The 16,834-nt window shown below is 45.9% G+C and overlaps 1 protein-coding gene across 1 annotated transcript in view; it reads left to right on the forward strand.

Annotated features, from left to right (window-relative positions):
* Positions 1–12,713: 12,713 nt before the first annotated feature.
* Positions 12,714–16,834, forward strand: part of DSG2 (desmoglein 2) — a 65,433-nt gene continuing 61,312 nt past the window's right edge. The window contains exon 1 of the mRNA XM_062201503.1: positions 12,714–12,963. Within this exon, the coding sequence (XP_062057487.1) occupies positions 12,916–12,963 (48 nt within the window). The 5' untranslated portion in view covers positions 12,714–12,915. The remainder of the gene's footprint in view (positions 12,964–16,834) is intronic.

Raw genomic sequence — 16,834 nt, forward strand, 5'->3', positions numbered from 1 at the left:
GGACAACGAGGCTTGGGCTCAGGTTGTGGAGAGAAGACACTGGGTTAAAGTGAAGCATGGTGAAGAGTGGAGAGGAAGGGTTGGTGATCTCCACTCAGAGGCTCCAAAACAATTCCAGGGAAACGAAAGTCGTGCAGGGAAGTGCCATGAAAATTACCAACTTCTGTTCATGGAAAAGGTAAGGAATTCGTAATTCTGCTCATACTTCTACTCATAAAAATGGCAAAATTTGTTTAGCTCCATTCAAGTTCCCTCAAAGGTCAGGTAAGAACATAAAAGCTTCAATGCAACTAATGGTTAAGAAACAAGTCAAAGCCAGGAGCCTTCTTGTTCTTGGCAGTCCAGCATTTTCTCATAGCCTTTACTGGATCTGCAAGGAAGAATTCTGAATCAGAGATTGTGTGTTATGGCTAACACTTGCTCAGTAACATAGTCTGAGAGTTTTATGTAAGAGACAAAATTTGTAACAAAAGAAAACAAATGGTCATTTAAATTCCAGGCGTCACAAACCACACATTTCCATGGCAGGTACTGAGATTCCGTCCACTTGGCCTGATCCACAGTCCCTACAGGATTATGATCAAGACATCGGCCATTCTCCAGGTGGTGTCTTTACTCTTTTTTCCTTTTATAAATTGATTTTTGTTTTACAAATTGAAAATGAAGAATCTAGACACAATAGAGATGTAGTCAAAACTCAAGAGAACAATTTTGGGAAGGACAAGGGCAACAGATACAGTTATGTGCAGAAAGATAGGATGAGAGCTATCAGGCAGCCAAGAGAGCTGTATACTCTAGTTTAATTCTCACAGTAACAGCAACCTTTAGACAATGGCATGAAAACAGAGACTCAGAGAAGTAAAGCAACTTCGTCAAAGTCACATACTAAAGTGGCAGCTAGTCATCACAATAGTAATTATTATTATCATCAGAATAATCGTTCGCTTGAGTAGAACATAAAAAAGTAGACTCCAAAGAAAACAATCCAAATTATAAAAAGAATTAGAAGTTTATATATAATTCTAAAGATTAAAGAAACAGTGCAATGTAGGAAAATGTATAGAGATGATTGATGGTAGATAGTTACAGATATAATGGTAATGCATGAATGGATTTCATTATGAATGTATTTGGGATTATTTTTCAGGGGACAATTACCAGTTCTCTTCTGTATTTAATAAATATGAGTACTAAAGACAGGGCAAAGGTTTAAATTGCAGAACCAAGTATTTTTGAGCTGAATTTATATTACAATTTCTTTGTCAACTGATACTACAAGCACAGAGACAAGCAAACAGACTGGAGACTCTTCCATTAAACTCCTTAAGAATTCTTTGGCTAGCCAATAGTATACAAGAAGTTATGTAAAATGTGTCTAGATATAAAAATTGTAGCCTCATATGGGGCCTGTCAATTCAGTATTTCAATGATTTGTGGAACAGAACACAATTTAACAAGTACAACTTTCTCACTTCTTGAAGTCATCTTCATTTCTACTTTGTTCTAGTGAAGTTCATGGGAACATTATATTTTCAATTCTGTGCTTTAGAACATCTCTGATGTTTGCTGTGTGTTAGATTCATCATTATTAAAACACAAAATAATACATTTTATGTGAAAGCACAGAGCATCAAACAATGATAACACAGGGGCAAGCATTTAGCAGTTGAGAGGCCCATATCCCCTACCAGGATGCCTGGGTATAAAATCTGCCTCTGACACCTGACGGTAGTTTCCTGCTAATACAGACCCCGGAAGAGCAGATGATTGAATTCCTGCTACCTAAGAGGGATATTAGGATTAAGATCCCAGCTATGAGCTTAAGCCTTGGACCAGCCCTAGCCATCGTAAGCATTTGAGGAGTGACCCAGCAGATGGCGGAGCTCACACTTCCCCTTCCCTAAGTAAATTTTTGGAAAAAACTGGAAGATAATATAAGCAGAATCTTGAAAGTGAATAAATGTGTATGTCCCCCTTTCCTTAGAAGACAGGAGTATTTATCTTCTTTCGTAATCCAAAAAAAGATGGAAAAGAACTGTCATTTTTTGAGGACCTTTTAAATGTTAAAGCAATAAAGAATCATGTAAACTTGTATTTATTTAAGTGACCTATTGACAGGTTTCCTACTCCCATAAGGAGGCATTACTAAGCTAAAAATGAATATTTAAACAAAATTTGGGATTAACTTCAGTCAAGTCTTCCCATGCCAAGCTGATTGGTTTTGATATAAGATTTACATGGTCCTATTTCCAAGGTAAATTCCAGGCACACACACACAGCCATCTCAGCAACCTCATAGTATGGTGTAGCTGATGCAGTATATTTCCATTATCAAATCCAAGGGTCAGACATTATTTCTTCATGTGTATTGAGAATACAAAGTGTCTACACTCAATGGGTCTGCTCTCTAGTTTTATTATTTAAAAATAAATGATATTCACCTAGGTTTTCCAAATAAGTTTCTTTTGTCAAGGAATAATGGAGAGGTCAGACTTTATTCTCATAAAGAATAGACATCCTCAACTTTTCATTAGCAAAAAAATGGATAATATATCATCGGTCTATTAAATTCAACAGGATTTACTTTGCTGCATCGTCTCTCGACATCTCAGCTGTTAAAAGTCAGTATGGATTTTTTCTCAGAAGAGATTTGATGGTTGATAACTATCTGGTATGCAAGTTGACTTTCCGACGTGCCACTCTCTATGTACTATACCTGTGGACCCTGGCAGAGTGCTCTTTTGTGCAGGCCTTTGATTATCCATTCAAAGAAGCAAATCAACAATGAAGGCCGATGCTGCCAAGATGGTAGCAGACCTTCTACTCCAGGCCACAGCAGCTCTGCCAGGGCTTCTACAACAAGCCAGTGCATGTTATTGCCAGCTCTAGGTAGAAAACATTGTCTCCATGAAAAGAACAAGTCAGGAGATGTTCTGGAATATGAGTAATAATGAGTTATCAGGGAAAGAAAACCCAGTCACCGCTGGAGAAAATCAGAGCTACTACAGGAGGGCCACAGAGGACATATTTATATCTTATCCACCTATTAATGAATCAGAAATAGCTGTGTCATAGTCTGCAGTGATTAACGAAAATTAAACTTGAAAATGTTTTTGTTTCAGTTTGTCTTTTGTATATTTTAAGTTAATGACTAAGAGTTCAGTTGAAGACAAACAACTTGAGTTCAAATCCCAGCCTCGCCCATTAGCCACATGGCTTTAGACAAGGTATCTCTCCGGAGCTTTCTGGACTATCATTTTGGAGATAACACTCTCTGCTTCATGGGGTTTCTGTAAAGTTAAAAGAATACATGTTGGACACGTAAGTGCTCATGGAGATTTGCTTTTTTATTCATTCTTATTATACTTCATTTACTTGAGAGACAGAGATTTCCTATCTGCTAGTTCACTCCCCAAATGCCTACTACATCTGGGGCTGGGCTACACTGTAACCAGGTCAGAACTCAATCCAGGTCTCCCACATGGTTGGCAGGGACCCAAATCCTTGAGCTGTGACCTGATGCCTCACAAGATGCACATTAGCAGGAAGCTGGAATTGGGAGCAGAGCTGGGACTCGAACTGTGGGCACTCTGCTAATGCACACCCTGGGAGGCAGCCAGTGATGACTCAAGCACTTGGGTGCCTGACACCCACACTGGAGATCTGGATTGAATTCCTGCTCCTGGGTATTCAGGAAGTGAATCAATGAATGGGCACGGTCTCTCTCCCTCTCTTTCTCTCTTCTCTCTCTATTTACTCTCTCAAATAAAATAAATTTCTAAAAATTTACCAAAAAAAAAAAAAGATGCTAATTGACCCCAACTTCAGTAGCATATATGCAAGTAGCTTCAGAAAATTCATGGGAAAAACATGAATTAAAAGATGATTATTAAGTACAAAAAAATTGAAATCCATGCATAGTTTTTTTTCCATAATATGCATTTCCATTAATTTTTCAAAGGCCTCTCCTATGTTAGATAATGTTGACAGGATAATGATTAACTGTATGGAAAAAATGATTATGCTTTCACATGTAGCTTTTATATGATTTATGGTGCCAAGCTGCTGGTTAGTAGAAAAAGAATTGTATTTATAAGAGTTAGTTGACTCAATGTAAACTCAACAGAAATGAATTTTCCCTTTTTTTATGTTTTTCCTTATTTCTAGCACACAATATGCCTAATGTCTTCAGATTCACTAGTGCCTGCTTCCTCTAAAAACTTCATGGGTTGATGAGTTTTTAAATTGTTCAAGAAATTAATTCACAGTAAGGTATAAGTCACAGAAAACATTTTGTCATTTTCCTTGGAGCATGTGCTTTCAAAACTTGGACAATCTGTTGACTCAGTAAACAAAATGAAATTCCATTATCATTAAGCATTAGGTCAGGAGGTGCCGCATTTTGGGAAAGAGAAACCCAGTGGTTTCCCTCAGATCACATATTTGGCATCTGCCATGTAGGGCTGCCTCTGTGTGCATAAGCTCACGTGCGTCTCAGGTCTTACAGGAGAAGGCTCCATGGAAGTTTCATTGTTTTGCTATTCCTGGAAGCCTAGAAGCCACCATCTTCCCTTGGTTTTGCTCATTGTAGGGGTGGGGCTGATTCCTGCTTTGGAAATGGAAATCTAAGATATGAACAATGAACTGTATTCTGTTCCACCTGCATGAGCTGTTCTCGAGATTTCCATACTGAAAATCCTGAAGAATAGACTACTTCTCTCATAATGCCGAGCTATAAACACTCACCATGGCACTTTTTTTTTTTTAAAAAACATCTATTTATTTGAAAGTCAGAGTCACACACACACACAGAGAGAGAGAGAGAGGTCTTCCACCTGCTGGTTTACTCCCCAATTGGCCGCAACGGCCGGAGCTGTGCTGATCTGAAGCCAGGAGCCAGGAGATTCCTCTGGGTCTCCCATCCTGGTGCAGGGGCCCAGGGACTTGGGCCATCTTCTATTGATTTCCCAGGTTATAGCAGAGAGCTGGATGGGAAGTGGAGCAGCCGGGTCTCGAACCGGCACCCATATGGGATGCCTGCACTGCAGATGGCGGCTTTATCCTCTACACCACAGCCAGGCACAACCACGGCACCTTTAAGACTCACGGAGCAGCCCTTCGCCTGAGTTTTCATGTGGATTTGACCCTGCCCAACTCTAAGATGTCCCTGTTACACTGCTCTACTAAACTGATTTAAGTTGTCATCAAATTTACGGATGACTTCAGATGAGTGCTCTGATCCCAGAGTCAAGGCAGGAGTACAATGATACACTTTCTTCCTCTTTCATACTCCTGGAAGAATTAGTCACAAGCAGTCTTGGTTGACTGACCTATCATTTTTAATAGCCGATTCTGCATGAGATGGGTGTGGCTCCAGGAACATCTGACTTCACTCAGGTATTGCTTCACTGGAAAGGCCTTGGGGTGGGGCGCTGTGGATTCACAGACCATGGCCTATCTAAATAAGACTTCTGCTTTCAAGGTACTTGGTAATGTTCTTACAGCACATCATGATGTTTAAAAGAAAATCCGTGGCCCCCGTTGTCCTAAGACAGCTGCTAAGAGTCACTGTGACAGCTAAATGTAAGTTATAATCTATCCAGAGCAATTTTTTTCCGTGAGCTCCTTTGTATCAAATTTCTGCTTCGCTGATTTGCTTACAATTTAAACATATTTCTGTCTAATAAAAACCTCTCCTTTGGAGAAGAACTAGAGGAGGTGAAGAAATTTAAACAAAGTCCTCTTGAGAGAGAAAGACAAGTGGGTGGCAGGTGCTGCTTGGGGCACAGGAAACCCAAATCAGAGTATCTGGGCTTGAGTCCTGCCTCTGCCCCCGACTCCAGCTTTCTGATAATGCACACTGGGAAGTGATGTCTAGCGCTTGGGCTTCTGCCTCCAACGCAGGAGACCTGCACTGAGTTTCAGCTCCTGGCTTTGGTCTGGCGCAGGCTCAGCTGTTGCAGGCAGTTGGGGGTGTGAACCAGCAGATAGGAGATATCTCCCTCTTTCTCTGTCTCTCTCTAGTTCTCACTCTCCGTCTCTACTGAAATGAAAAACTACCCCCTACAAAATATTAATTTTTAAAATTAAAATAAATGATGTAATTTACTTGAATCCTTGCTATTTCCTTGGAATAGAAATTATTCATTTTTTAAAAGATGTATTTATTTATTTGTAAGTCAGAGTTACACAGAGAGAGAAGGAGAGGCAGAGAGAGAAGGAGAGAGAGAGAGAGAGAGAAAGAGAGAGAGAGAGGTTTTCTATCCTCTTCACTCCCCAATTGGCTACAATGGCCGGAGCTGCATTGATCCGAAGTCAGGAGCCAGGAGCTTCCTCCAGGTCTCCCACCCTGGTGCAGGGGCCCAAGGACTTGGGCCATCTTCTACTGCTTTTCCAGGCCATAGCAGACAGCTGGATCAGAAGTGGAGCTGCTGGGACACGAACCAGTGCCCATATAGGATGCCGGCACTGCAGGCAGCGGCTTCCCCAAAATTATTCACTTTTGAGATTCTGTAGCTCTCCACTGAAGTGTTTGCAATCAACATTCTAGATTATTTTGAGAAGCTGTTCACAACCAATACTTTATTTCCAAGTGTGCTCTCCAAAATTATTGTACTGCTCTGTTCTTTTTCTTTCACCCCACATAAGAACATTGTTTGCTGGCAGATGAAGACCATCACTGCCAAGAAGCCAGTATTGTTATTATATTATTATTATTATCACCATCATCATTAGTATTGTTATTGGCTTCTGAAGGATTTTCCCCTGTATCTCCCTAGGCTCATCAGGCACACTGGGTCAGCAAGGGTTTCTGACACCCTGCCTGCCCTGTCACACTGCTGATGGATTCCAGTCCTGGGCTGCCATTAGCCAACACGTACTCCCCTCCCCTCTCTCCCCACCACAGCTACTTCCCTTATCTTTCTAAGAACTCCCATAAACAAACCCCAGGGTGAAACCAGACCATGAGTAGATTAAATCAGCCTTCAGAGGGGAAGGCTGCCTTTCCATGTTCTGTATGCTTTGTCTTGATTCTCCTAGCAAGAAAGAGTTGTAGAGGAGAAAAAGAAACCAAGTGTTTTCCATGGGCCTCCAAACTCCCCCAGCTTCACCTGGTCAGGCATCAGCAGCACACACCTTAGACAAAATTAGGAAAGAGGTGGTCCACAGTGAACCAGGCCTCCCACCAACCCCACCCCACCCCAGGACAGCTCCTCAGCTTCTCCCAGGAATCCAAAGTCCTCTTGCCCATTCCCCTTTTACCCTCATTGCACACACGAACACACACACACACATACACACACACACTATCCTCCAAAATAAGTTTGAAAATGTACCCACTTATTCATCTGCACACTCCACTGATAGTATTTACTAAAAGCCTGGGAGGCAGCAGGCACTGTCAGGTGTGAATACACAACTCTTCACACAGATAAATCCCACCCTTCCTGAGGCTTACACTCTAGGGAACGGCAACAAGTCACAAAAAGTGAACACAGGATTTTGGATTGTGATGTTCTGAGAAGAAAAAGGTAGGGAAAGGGGCTGGGGAGAGGTCAGTGTTGAGGAGTAACTGCGATTTTTAAAACACTGCTCAGGAAAGGGTCTCACTGAGAAAGTATTTAAAAAAAATTTAATTTATATGAGAGTCAGAGACTCAGAGAGAAAGAGAGTTCACATCTGCTAGTTCACTCCTAGGGCTCGGCCAAGCCACAGCTAGGAACCAGGAACTCAATCCAGTTCTTCCATGTGAGTGGTAGAGACCCAAGTACTTGGCCATCACTACTCCTCCCAGGGTCCACGGTAACAGGAAGCTGGAGTCTCCAGGTATCCAGCCCAAGCACTCTGGTACAGGACCCGGGACTCCTAACCAATAGGCTAAGCACCTCTCAAGGACAGACAGAGTGACGGATACTACAGCAGAAGCTTCCACGGGAAAGGAAGGTGGAGGGCAGCTGGGGGCGCTGTAGCCCGCCTGGTGTGTGTGCTGTCAGAGAAAGCTGCAAATCACCCATGGTGGATTGTTACAGGGCCAGGCTCCCAGCACCGAGGGAGCCTTCAGATAATGGCCTGCGTACATTCCTGCTCAGGAAGAAGACACACTCTTCACCTTGGCTGCAAGGCCCGGCCTCAGCTTCCCAGGCTGCCTGTGTTCCACCTACCTCAGTGCCTCATTATTGTATTCCCATCATCATTCAAAACCAGTGTGACTTCCTAGAAAAAAAAATCATAAGAAACGGTCTACACTGTACTATATCAAGTATAGACCAGTTTTAGTTCTTCCCCTGATTCTCCTCTGCTCATGGGTAGTGTTAACAATTTCCTTACAGCATTTTGACTGACTGGGGAACTTTGCCTCAGGAGTCCTCGGGCCGGTCCAGTGACTCACAATGACAAGCGGGAGGGGAAGGGCTCTGTGAGGCCCGGTGACTAACGGCCTCGGGCTGTTGCCCTCTTTCGGGCTGTCCTGTGGCTGTGCTCTCAGTCTGACTGCATCTGAATGGAGGGATTGCTCCTTGCCCATGTGCTGGCTTCTCTCGGCTACACCACAGGGCCTGGAGCCTGCTGAACTTTCACTGGTCCTCTCAAAGTTTTCTTTTCTTTTTTTTAAAAAAAGATTTATTTGTTTATTTGAAAGTCAGAGTTACAGAGAGAAAGGGAGAAATGGAGGGAGAGAGAGAGAGGTCCTCCATCAACTGGTTTATTCCTCGTGGCCACAATGGCTGGGGCTGGGCCAGGTCAGAGCCAGGAGCTTCTCCCATGTGGGTGCAGGGGCCCAAGGACTTGGGCCATCTTCTGTTGCTTTTCCTAGGCCATTAGCTGGGAGCCGGATCAGAAGTGGAGCATCCAGGACATGAACCGGCATCCATATGGGATGCCAGCACTGCAGGCTGTGGCTTTACCTGCTACACCACAGCACCCACCCTCAAAGTCCTTTTTTTGTTATCTTCCTAAACTCCAGCAACACTTATGATCATGATTTCTTTTTTTTTTTCATTTTCATTTGTTTATTCGATATACAGAGATACAGACAGAATGAGAGGGACAGACAGCTTCCATCCACTGGTTCACTCCCTAGATGCCTGTAATGGCTGGGACTGGACTGAGGCCAAAGTCAGGAACCAGGAACTCAACCCAGGTCTCCCACGTCGGTGGCAGAAGCTCAGTTACTCAAGTTTTCACCACTGTTCCCCAGGGTCTGCATTAGCAGAAGCTGAAGTTGGGAGCTGGAGGCAGGCATCAAACCCAAGGACTCTGATGTGGGACAGGCGCATCTTGGTCACCAGGCCAAAGATCTGTGTCTGCTCTGCGAATTCTGTCTCAGAAAGGCAATGATGCAGCTCTCCCATGCTGTTACAGGCCAGAGGCTGCCGTACTCCCAGGTCTACCAGAGTTCCTCTCTCCTTACCTAAAGCAGAGACGCTCTGGGTCCATCCAGCAGGAGAATCGATGGGAACTTCAGGATCCTGACTCCTAATGTCTGCGAGGGCACTCAAACCTTGGCTCCCCAGGAACGGGACCATGGCTCCCTCAAGATTAAGGGAGAGGACAGTCTTCTCCATTTTTCCCCACCCAGCACAATCCACTGACCCCTGAACTCCTCAGCTTCAGCTTGCCCAGTAACTCCTGACCATGCTCAACTCCATGCATGCTTACAACGCTTAACTTCTCAGCCCGGCCACCCTTTGTCCCTGACTCACACCTGCCATCTGCTGTACTTGTTCTGCAGTGTTGGGGGAAACACACTCACACATAACATACACACATGTGTGTGCGGCCATGTATGCATGTACATGTACACACACATCACAGGCCAACATTTCATGACCCCATTCACTACTAATTCTTCTTCCAAGTTCAAACTCTTGCTAGCCCGTTCTGATGTGATGTAGCTCTAGTATCTCAGATTCAAAATATTTTCACCAAAAGAAAGGTTTTTACTTGATTCTCCTGTTTGCATCCATGTGATGAAAAGCAAGCTTTCTTCACAGATAAAGCCGAAGCCCCTGACTCTTCAACAAGAGCACCTAATGCTTTGACGACCTCTGCCCCAGCAGGTTCAGCGTCTCATCCACAATTACTCATCCTCCAGGAATCAGCTTGCCACACCTCCCCCAGGAAGGCTGACTTGGTTCAGAGCGTGAGTAAGAGCCCTTCTTCACCATTCACGTCACCCTTGCCCAAAGCCCTGTCATTACAGCTATCTGGTACCATAAGGAGTTACAGCTATTTATAAGTATTTCTGTTTCTTTGAGCACAGGCCCACTATTAATGTCTGCATCCCCAATTTAGTGCTTATTGAACAGGAACAAACTGAGTGTTGAATGAGGAAGTGGAAGTAAACAAGAAAACAAAGTTCTTTCATTGTTCTTCTCAGATTACTTGGAGGTATTTCCTATTTTCGTCCTGTGTCCATCTACCTTTCATTACTCAGGGTCTGTGAGTAAGCCCCACAGTAACCTTCATTTCAAAACAGCCACACATTGCTATGATTTGGCTGTAAGGCATTTTAGCAGGACAGGCATCAGATTTAGCTCTCACTTTTCACACATTACTTCTAATGCATCTACTCTTTGCAATTATCGGTGGAATAACTGGTCAGCTATCAGTTCCTTAGCAAGAACTGTCAATTCATAAGCATTTCTTTAATGCTAGGGTGTGATTACGGAAAAGGAGGTCATTCATTTTTACTGGTCTTTATGAAACTTAAAAAAGCAACTTTGTTCTAGATAATACTAAGAGGTGATTCTCATGAACCAATCACTTGAAGATTATTCTCACCTGTGTGTATATGGGAAGTGATGCGGTGTAGAAAACATTAACTCAGATGTTTTGAATATATATGGATGTCAAGGCTAATTATTTGCACAAAATATGTTTTGAACTAATTTATTCTAAGTGTCTTAAGAAAGACACTCTTATCATAATGTTCAACCAATTTAGGAACAAAAGCCTGTACATGAAATCTCTGTAAAGCAATCCATTCTTTGTTGGTGGTGGCGACATTCTCTTTTGTGCACAGAGGTTTATGAAACAGATTTGCTCCCTGCATAAAAAAGTCAGGAGCTGGAGAGCTAGCTGTGAGTCATTTACAATCCTCAACAAGTCCCTTCAGTTCTCTGAGTCATAATGTTAGGATTTTTAAAGTGTAACTAGCTCGGAGATGAAATCCTAGGAGGTGCAATGGTTTCTGTATCGACACCTTCTCTTACCGCCTGTCTTTTAGGGTACAAGGAGGACCACTTGGAGGCTGAGTTGGTTGCCCCCAAGGGTGCCTGAATAATCCAACAGAAATAAAATGTGTGTTATCTGCCACACTGAAGAGTATAATTATCTTCATTGCTAGAAAACAGTGTGTGGATAATGAGGCATGAATACTCGCCTACAGGACTCAGCTGCAGGGGCTCTAATTGAGGCAGGGCTGATGATAAACAGCTCCCGGGATGGTTTGTGAGAGGGTTTTGGTGAAGCCTGGCGTCTTTAATGAGCAGTTTCCCCAGCATGATGGAGAACGGGAATCATCGCCCACGTGTGCTGCCGGCCCCGGCCAGCTCAAGACCGTGGCGTGGAGACCACAGACGTACTTTGCCCAATATAACGTTTGCTGGGAATCTCCCACGGGCACCCGAGGCAGAAAGATGAGAGAAGCAGAAACTCTTCCTGGACCCCCAAGCCCACCACCACCTCGCCAATAACAGGCTGGGAAAGCCATTGGCAGGTAAGCCTTAAACAAGCAGAGAAGGTGTCCCTCTCAGCTCACAGAAGGGGAGGACCTAGGGGCCAGGGAGAAGAAAGGAACCAGTCAGGAGGTGGCAACGACACAGATTGTAAACCGGGAAGACTGAAATCCGGTGGAGGAGAGGGATGCACTTTGACCCACAGAAGAAATCCTGTTCCATTGGTAAAGTCCAGCTTCCCTTTATAGTCTCCACTGCCTTCCATACTTAGTATCTTCCACTAAAACTAGACGTCAGCTTCCGAGTTCTCCAATCTGGTGCCGCCCGCAGTGTTCAGCTGCCCATACACAGTGCCTGCTTTCCAAGAAGACTTCAATTTTACGTTTGCCCCTTACAACAAACACTATTGTAATTTTCACAGCCATCGTTTGTGGAACCCTCAAGTGCTAGACCTGCAGAATGCTTCACGCGGCGCCTGACTTCTCACAAAAGTACTTTGTGTTGGTCGCTGATAAACCGGTTTAACAGATCCGGAAACTGAGGCCCGGAGAGGCTTGTCCAAGCCCCCACCGCTGGTCAACTCTGGGAGGGGGACCTTTGATCGCTTAACGATGCGCTCCATGTAACATGTGCAAATGATCTCCAGCAGTATGCGTGTCCCCCCTAATCTCTACAGAGAGTTTGCTCCGCGCAACTCCAGTTGACAAGGGACTGGTTCCCAGCGAGGGCTTCTCCCCGGCCAGATGAGCCGCATACCTGTTGGAAGCGAGGAAGGGTGGCTGGGAAGCGGTCCCCACGCACCGCCGCGGCCGTGGCTGCCGTGAGGTCGCGGGTCGTGCGCTCCCGGCCCAACCGCAGCCCCGCGCGCGGGATCCCCGCAGGTCCCCGCTCCCCGGAGCCAGGTTTATTGCAGTGCCGGGCAGCCGCCTAGGCCGGGCCCAGAGGGTGGCCGGGAAGCTCCCCCTCCGCGGGCCATTCTCCGAGGAGGAGTGGTTGGGAAGCGGAGAACGGCTGGGCGGGGCCTGCCACCCGGAGTCCCCAAGCCGGGGACGGCACGGCCCAGGTGCGTGCGCCGCCCTCCTGCGCCGAATTCTCCAGCTCGGCGCGAGCGGCTCGGGCGCGCCCCCGGCTCCATTTTTCTCGCGCCCGCCACACCTGGGGCCGCGCCTCTGGGCCGGGGAGCGGGCGGCGCGCAGCTGGTGCCAGCGGCCGGAGGCAAGGGCGCGGCGAGGGCGCCATGGCGCGGAGCCCGGGACGCCCGTGCGCGCTGCTGCTGCTGCTCCTGGTAAGTGCCGGGAGCGGGGACGCGGAGCCCGGCGGCTGAGAAGGGCGCCGGCGGGCTCAGGGCCCGCGCCCCGACCTGCCCGCTCCCGCCCGGGAGGTGCGCGCCTGCCCGGCGCTGCGTCCTTGGGCCCCGCGGAGACAGAGGGCTGCACGGGAGGCGGCGGTGATCCTGCCTGGGGCTTCGGGAAAGTGGTTGGGCCGGGCCGAGGCGGCGGCTGGAACCTGTCGGAGCGCGCTGCGGTCCCGCCACGCAGGCCCCGGCGGCTTTTTCTCACGGTGTCCCGTGGGCGCAGCGAGCCCTGGGGCCCAGCACCCCTCTGCTGGGGGGCCCGGGACTTTGTTGCGAGTGGTCCGGGAGCGGAAACTGGGAGGCAGCCCCGCGCCTGCCTGCGGTTCCTGGAAGCCATCTGGTGGCCCAGGTCCGCCCGTGGCCACCCGCACGCACCAGTGAACCGGGAAGGCCGGGGAAATCCCCGTGTTCTCCGAGTGCTAGGAGACAACATAGTGCCTTCTAGACGTGCCTGTTCACGAAGCCTAACGTTTGTTTTTTTAAAAAGCTGTCAGTTCAGAAGATCACCCGCAGAGTCTTTACTTAGAAAGAGCACAAAGTTGGTGTTTTAAAAACTTCCATACTTTCCAAGTATGGAAGATCCTAACTGTGGGTGTATGCGATCCTCTGAAAAGTGCAGAGCCACCCTCCGGCGGCGTTTTCAGCGATAAGCGTCTTAAAGTTAAGAGCAACGTTTAATCCCTAGCCTCTCCACTTCCAGCGCTTGCTGTCCTGTGCCCAGAGTGGATCTTCAGCTGTTGGTTTTCTGTTTGGTTGGTGAAGAGACTGTGCGTAGTTAGGCTATGTATCCAGCTTTGTAGGGGCTAGCTAAATGGATTTGGATGGAATGACAGTCACACTGCTGATGTGGGTGTGGGTTCACCTTCCAGAGACTTCGCAAATGTCTGTTCAGAGACATGACATATAAAATCATGCTCAATTTTCTTGGTGTTTAAAAAATTTGAAATTCCAGCATATACACTGTATTAAAATACTGAAAGTTCTAATATCCAAAAGATGAATTCGATAGACCAGGGTTGAGGGGGAAAGGGAAATACGTACACATGGGTACTTCCAAAAGTTCACAGAAAATAAGGTTCAAAGATAAGTTTATTTTGGTGCCCAAAATTTGAAAACCATAGGTTTTTTTTTTCCTAATAACGTATTTTCAGTGAATGCTTTGAAGACCCCCTCCTGTAACAAAAGAACAAAAGAGAAAACAGGACAAGGTCAGATCTAGAGATTTTAATGCACTCTCTTGCAACAACGTGATAATTAGGGCTTCCACATCTCTGGCACTCACGTTCATTTTTGTGCTGTATTTATTGATTTCATTTTGCCCATGTCATTAAGATACGTTTCAATTTAAGTTCATTTCTTTAAGGAAACTTTCCTAAGGCGTATTTTGGGGCTTGTGGTTGGGTCTCCAGAGCCTCAGAGCGAGTCATTCCTTCCTCTTGATGCTTCCTAGCTAAGGAGAACACCAGACCAGTGTAACATCTGGCCCCCTTTGAGACTTAACATTAAATTTCCTGCATGTAAGAAATTACCTTTACTATCCATTGCTGTGAGAAGCAATTCGTAGGCTAGCTCGCAGAACAATAGTCAATGATTTAGGCATTTTTTTCTACTTTACTAATTGAATATGTGTACCTTAATGGCCAATAATGGACTATTCCCAAAGTGACTATAGACATGTAGACAGAAACAGGATTCTTGGAGTCATTCTATGTATTTTCTATAATACTACCACAGTTTAAAGTTCGGTATGTTTATGTCTGGTCAAAGAATCGTGGGCAGTTCCCCATTCTGCCCCCAGTGTGTTTTGGTTTTTTGTTTGTTTTTATTTGTAAGGCAGCAGTGAGACAGAAAGAGACAAAGAGACATCTATCCTCTGGTTCATTTCCCAAGTGCTCCCAGCAGCCAGGACTGGGCCACACCCAAGCCAGGAGCCCGGAGCTCAGTCTTCCACGTGAATGGAGGGGACCCAAGTACCTGAGCTATCTGCTGCCTCCCAGGTTGCACTCCAGTGTGGGAAGCAGGCATCCCAAGCACCAGCCACCTACCCCCAACCCCAAAGTGAGGTTGGAAGTGGAGCCTTCTGGTAAAGAATGGAAAGCAGTTCACCTGGGGCAACAGGTACTTTATAGGAAAGAATATATACTGTAGTCTGTTGGGTCAGGGTTCAGTTGCAGATAACAGCTTTTCATCCAGGCAGTTAAAGCCTGAAGAGTTTTATTGCAGGGCATTTCTCTGACTATGTAAGCCTGAAAAGGGCTGAGGAAAGAAACTGTGGTCTGAGATAGCAACACCAGCAGCAGAGGGGGTCCACAGAACCCATCCATTCTGCTGGGATCAGGACCTAGGGACTACTCCGCCACTGCTACAGACTGGCGACTGCTGGGGTCAGGAGGCTGCCTTTGCTGCCAGCTCCAGACCAAGGCCTCACCTACTAGGGGGCCTAAGGAAGTGGATGCCCCTTCCTATCCTCGAATTACATTACTGGATACTAGACCCGTGGTCGGACTGCTCCAAAAGCAGCACATGGCTTCTGCTTCACCTCCTTCTTTTAAGTCCCCTGGAAATACAGGTCGAACACCCTCAACCCAAAAATCTAAAATTCAAAATTCTGTAACCTGAAACTCTTTGAGTGTCACATTGGCACTCAAAAAGCTTCCGATTTGGGGGCATTTGCATTTTGGATTTTAGTGATTAGGCTTGCTCAACCAGTAAAATTATGCAAATATTCCAAACTCAAAAAAATGCTGAAATCTGGAATGGTTCTGGTCCCAAGCATTTCAGATAAGGGCTACTCAACCTCTACCAGTTAAACTCAGACCTGAGCTGTGAGAGTCCATAGTGTGTGGTCTTCAGCTTTCCTCTGCAGTACAGGTGCTCTGAGTGTCACCCACATGGCTGGCACACAGTCCATCAAAGGGGAGGAGAGACAGGTTTTTGTTGTTGTTTTTAACAGAACCAGAGAATCTTTCCGCTTCAAGGTTATTTCAGATCCATTGACTCTCACATGTCCACAGATAAGAGCTCAGGGGATTCCTAGAGGTGATAGGAATTAAAGAAGTACTTTCACAAACCTTTAACTAGAATTTGGCATTTCCTTAAATTATGAGTGTAGAAAATAATTGCTGTAGTGTTAGTAGTTCTTAGTAGTTAGTTGGGTTCATTCATAACCCAATATACTTTATTTCATACATTCAGAAACATTCTTAGAAGAGGGCTGTAGGCTTTGCCATACTGCCAAGGAGAGCGTTGGGAGGAGGGATTTCCTGATGGATGCTTCTGTTTGGCCCTTGACTGATTAAGTTTGTCCTTTAGAATCCAACTGCATTTTAAGAATTCAGTGATAGGGGTCAGCATTGTGGCCTAGTGGGTTAAGCCACCACAACAGCACTGGCATCCCATGTGGGTGCTGGTTCAAGTCCCAGCTGCTCCACTTCCAATCCAATTCCCTGCTCATGTGCCTGGGAAAGCAGTAAAGAATAACCCAAGTGTTTGGGCCCCTGCTCCCATATGGGAGACCCCAGAAGAAGCTCCTAGCTTCAACGTGGTATAGCCCCAGCCATTGTACCATCTGGGGAACGAACCACTGGATGGAAGACCTCTCTCTGTGTCAATTACTCTCTCTCTCTCTCAACTCTGCCTTTCAGATAAATAAATCTTTGAAAAAAATTCAATGATAGCAAATCGTGTAGTGAGCAGGTATATTCGGTAGCGTATTAGGTGGCCAGGGCTGCATAACAAAGGGCCAGAAGCTGGGTGGCTTAAAAATAAGAAAAATGTGTTGTCTCACAGTTCTAGAGGCTAG

Source organism: Lepus europaeus, chromosome 9 (genome assembly GCF_033115175.1).
Source record: "Lepus europaeus isolate LE1 chromosome 9, mLepTim1.pri, whole genome shotgun sequence".
NCBI lineage: Eukaryota > Metazoa > Chordata > Mammalia > Lagomorpha > Leporidae > Lepus > Lepus europaeus.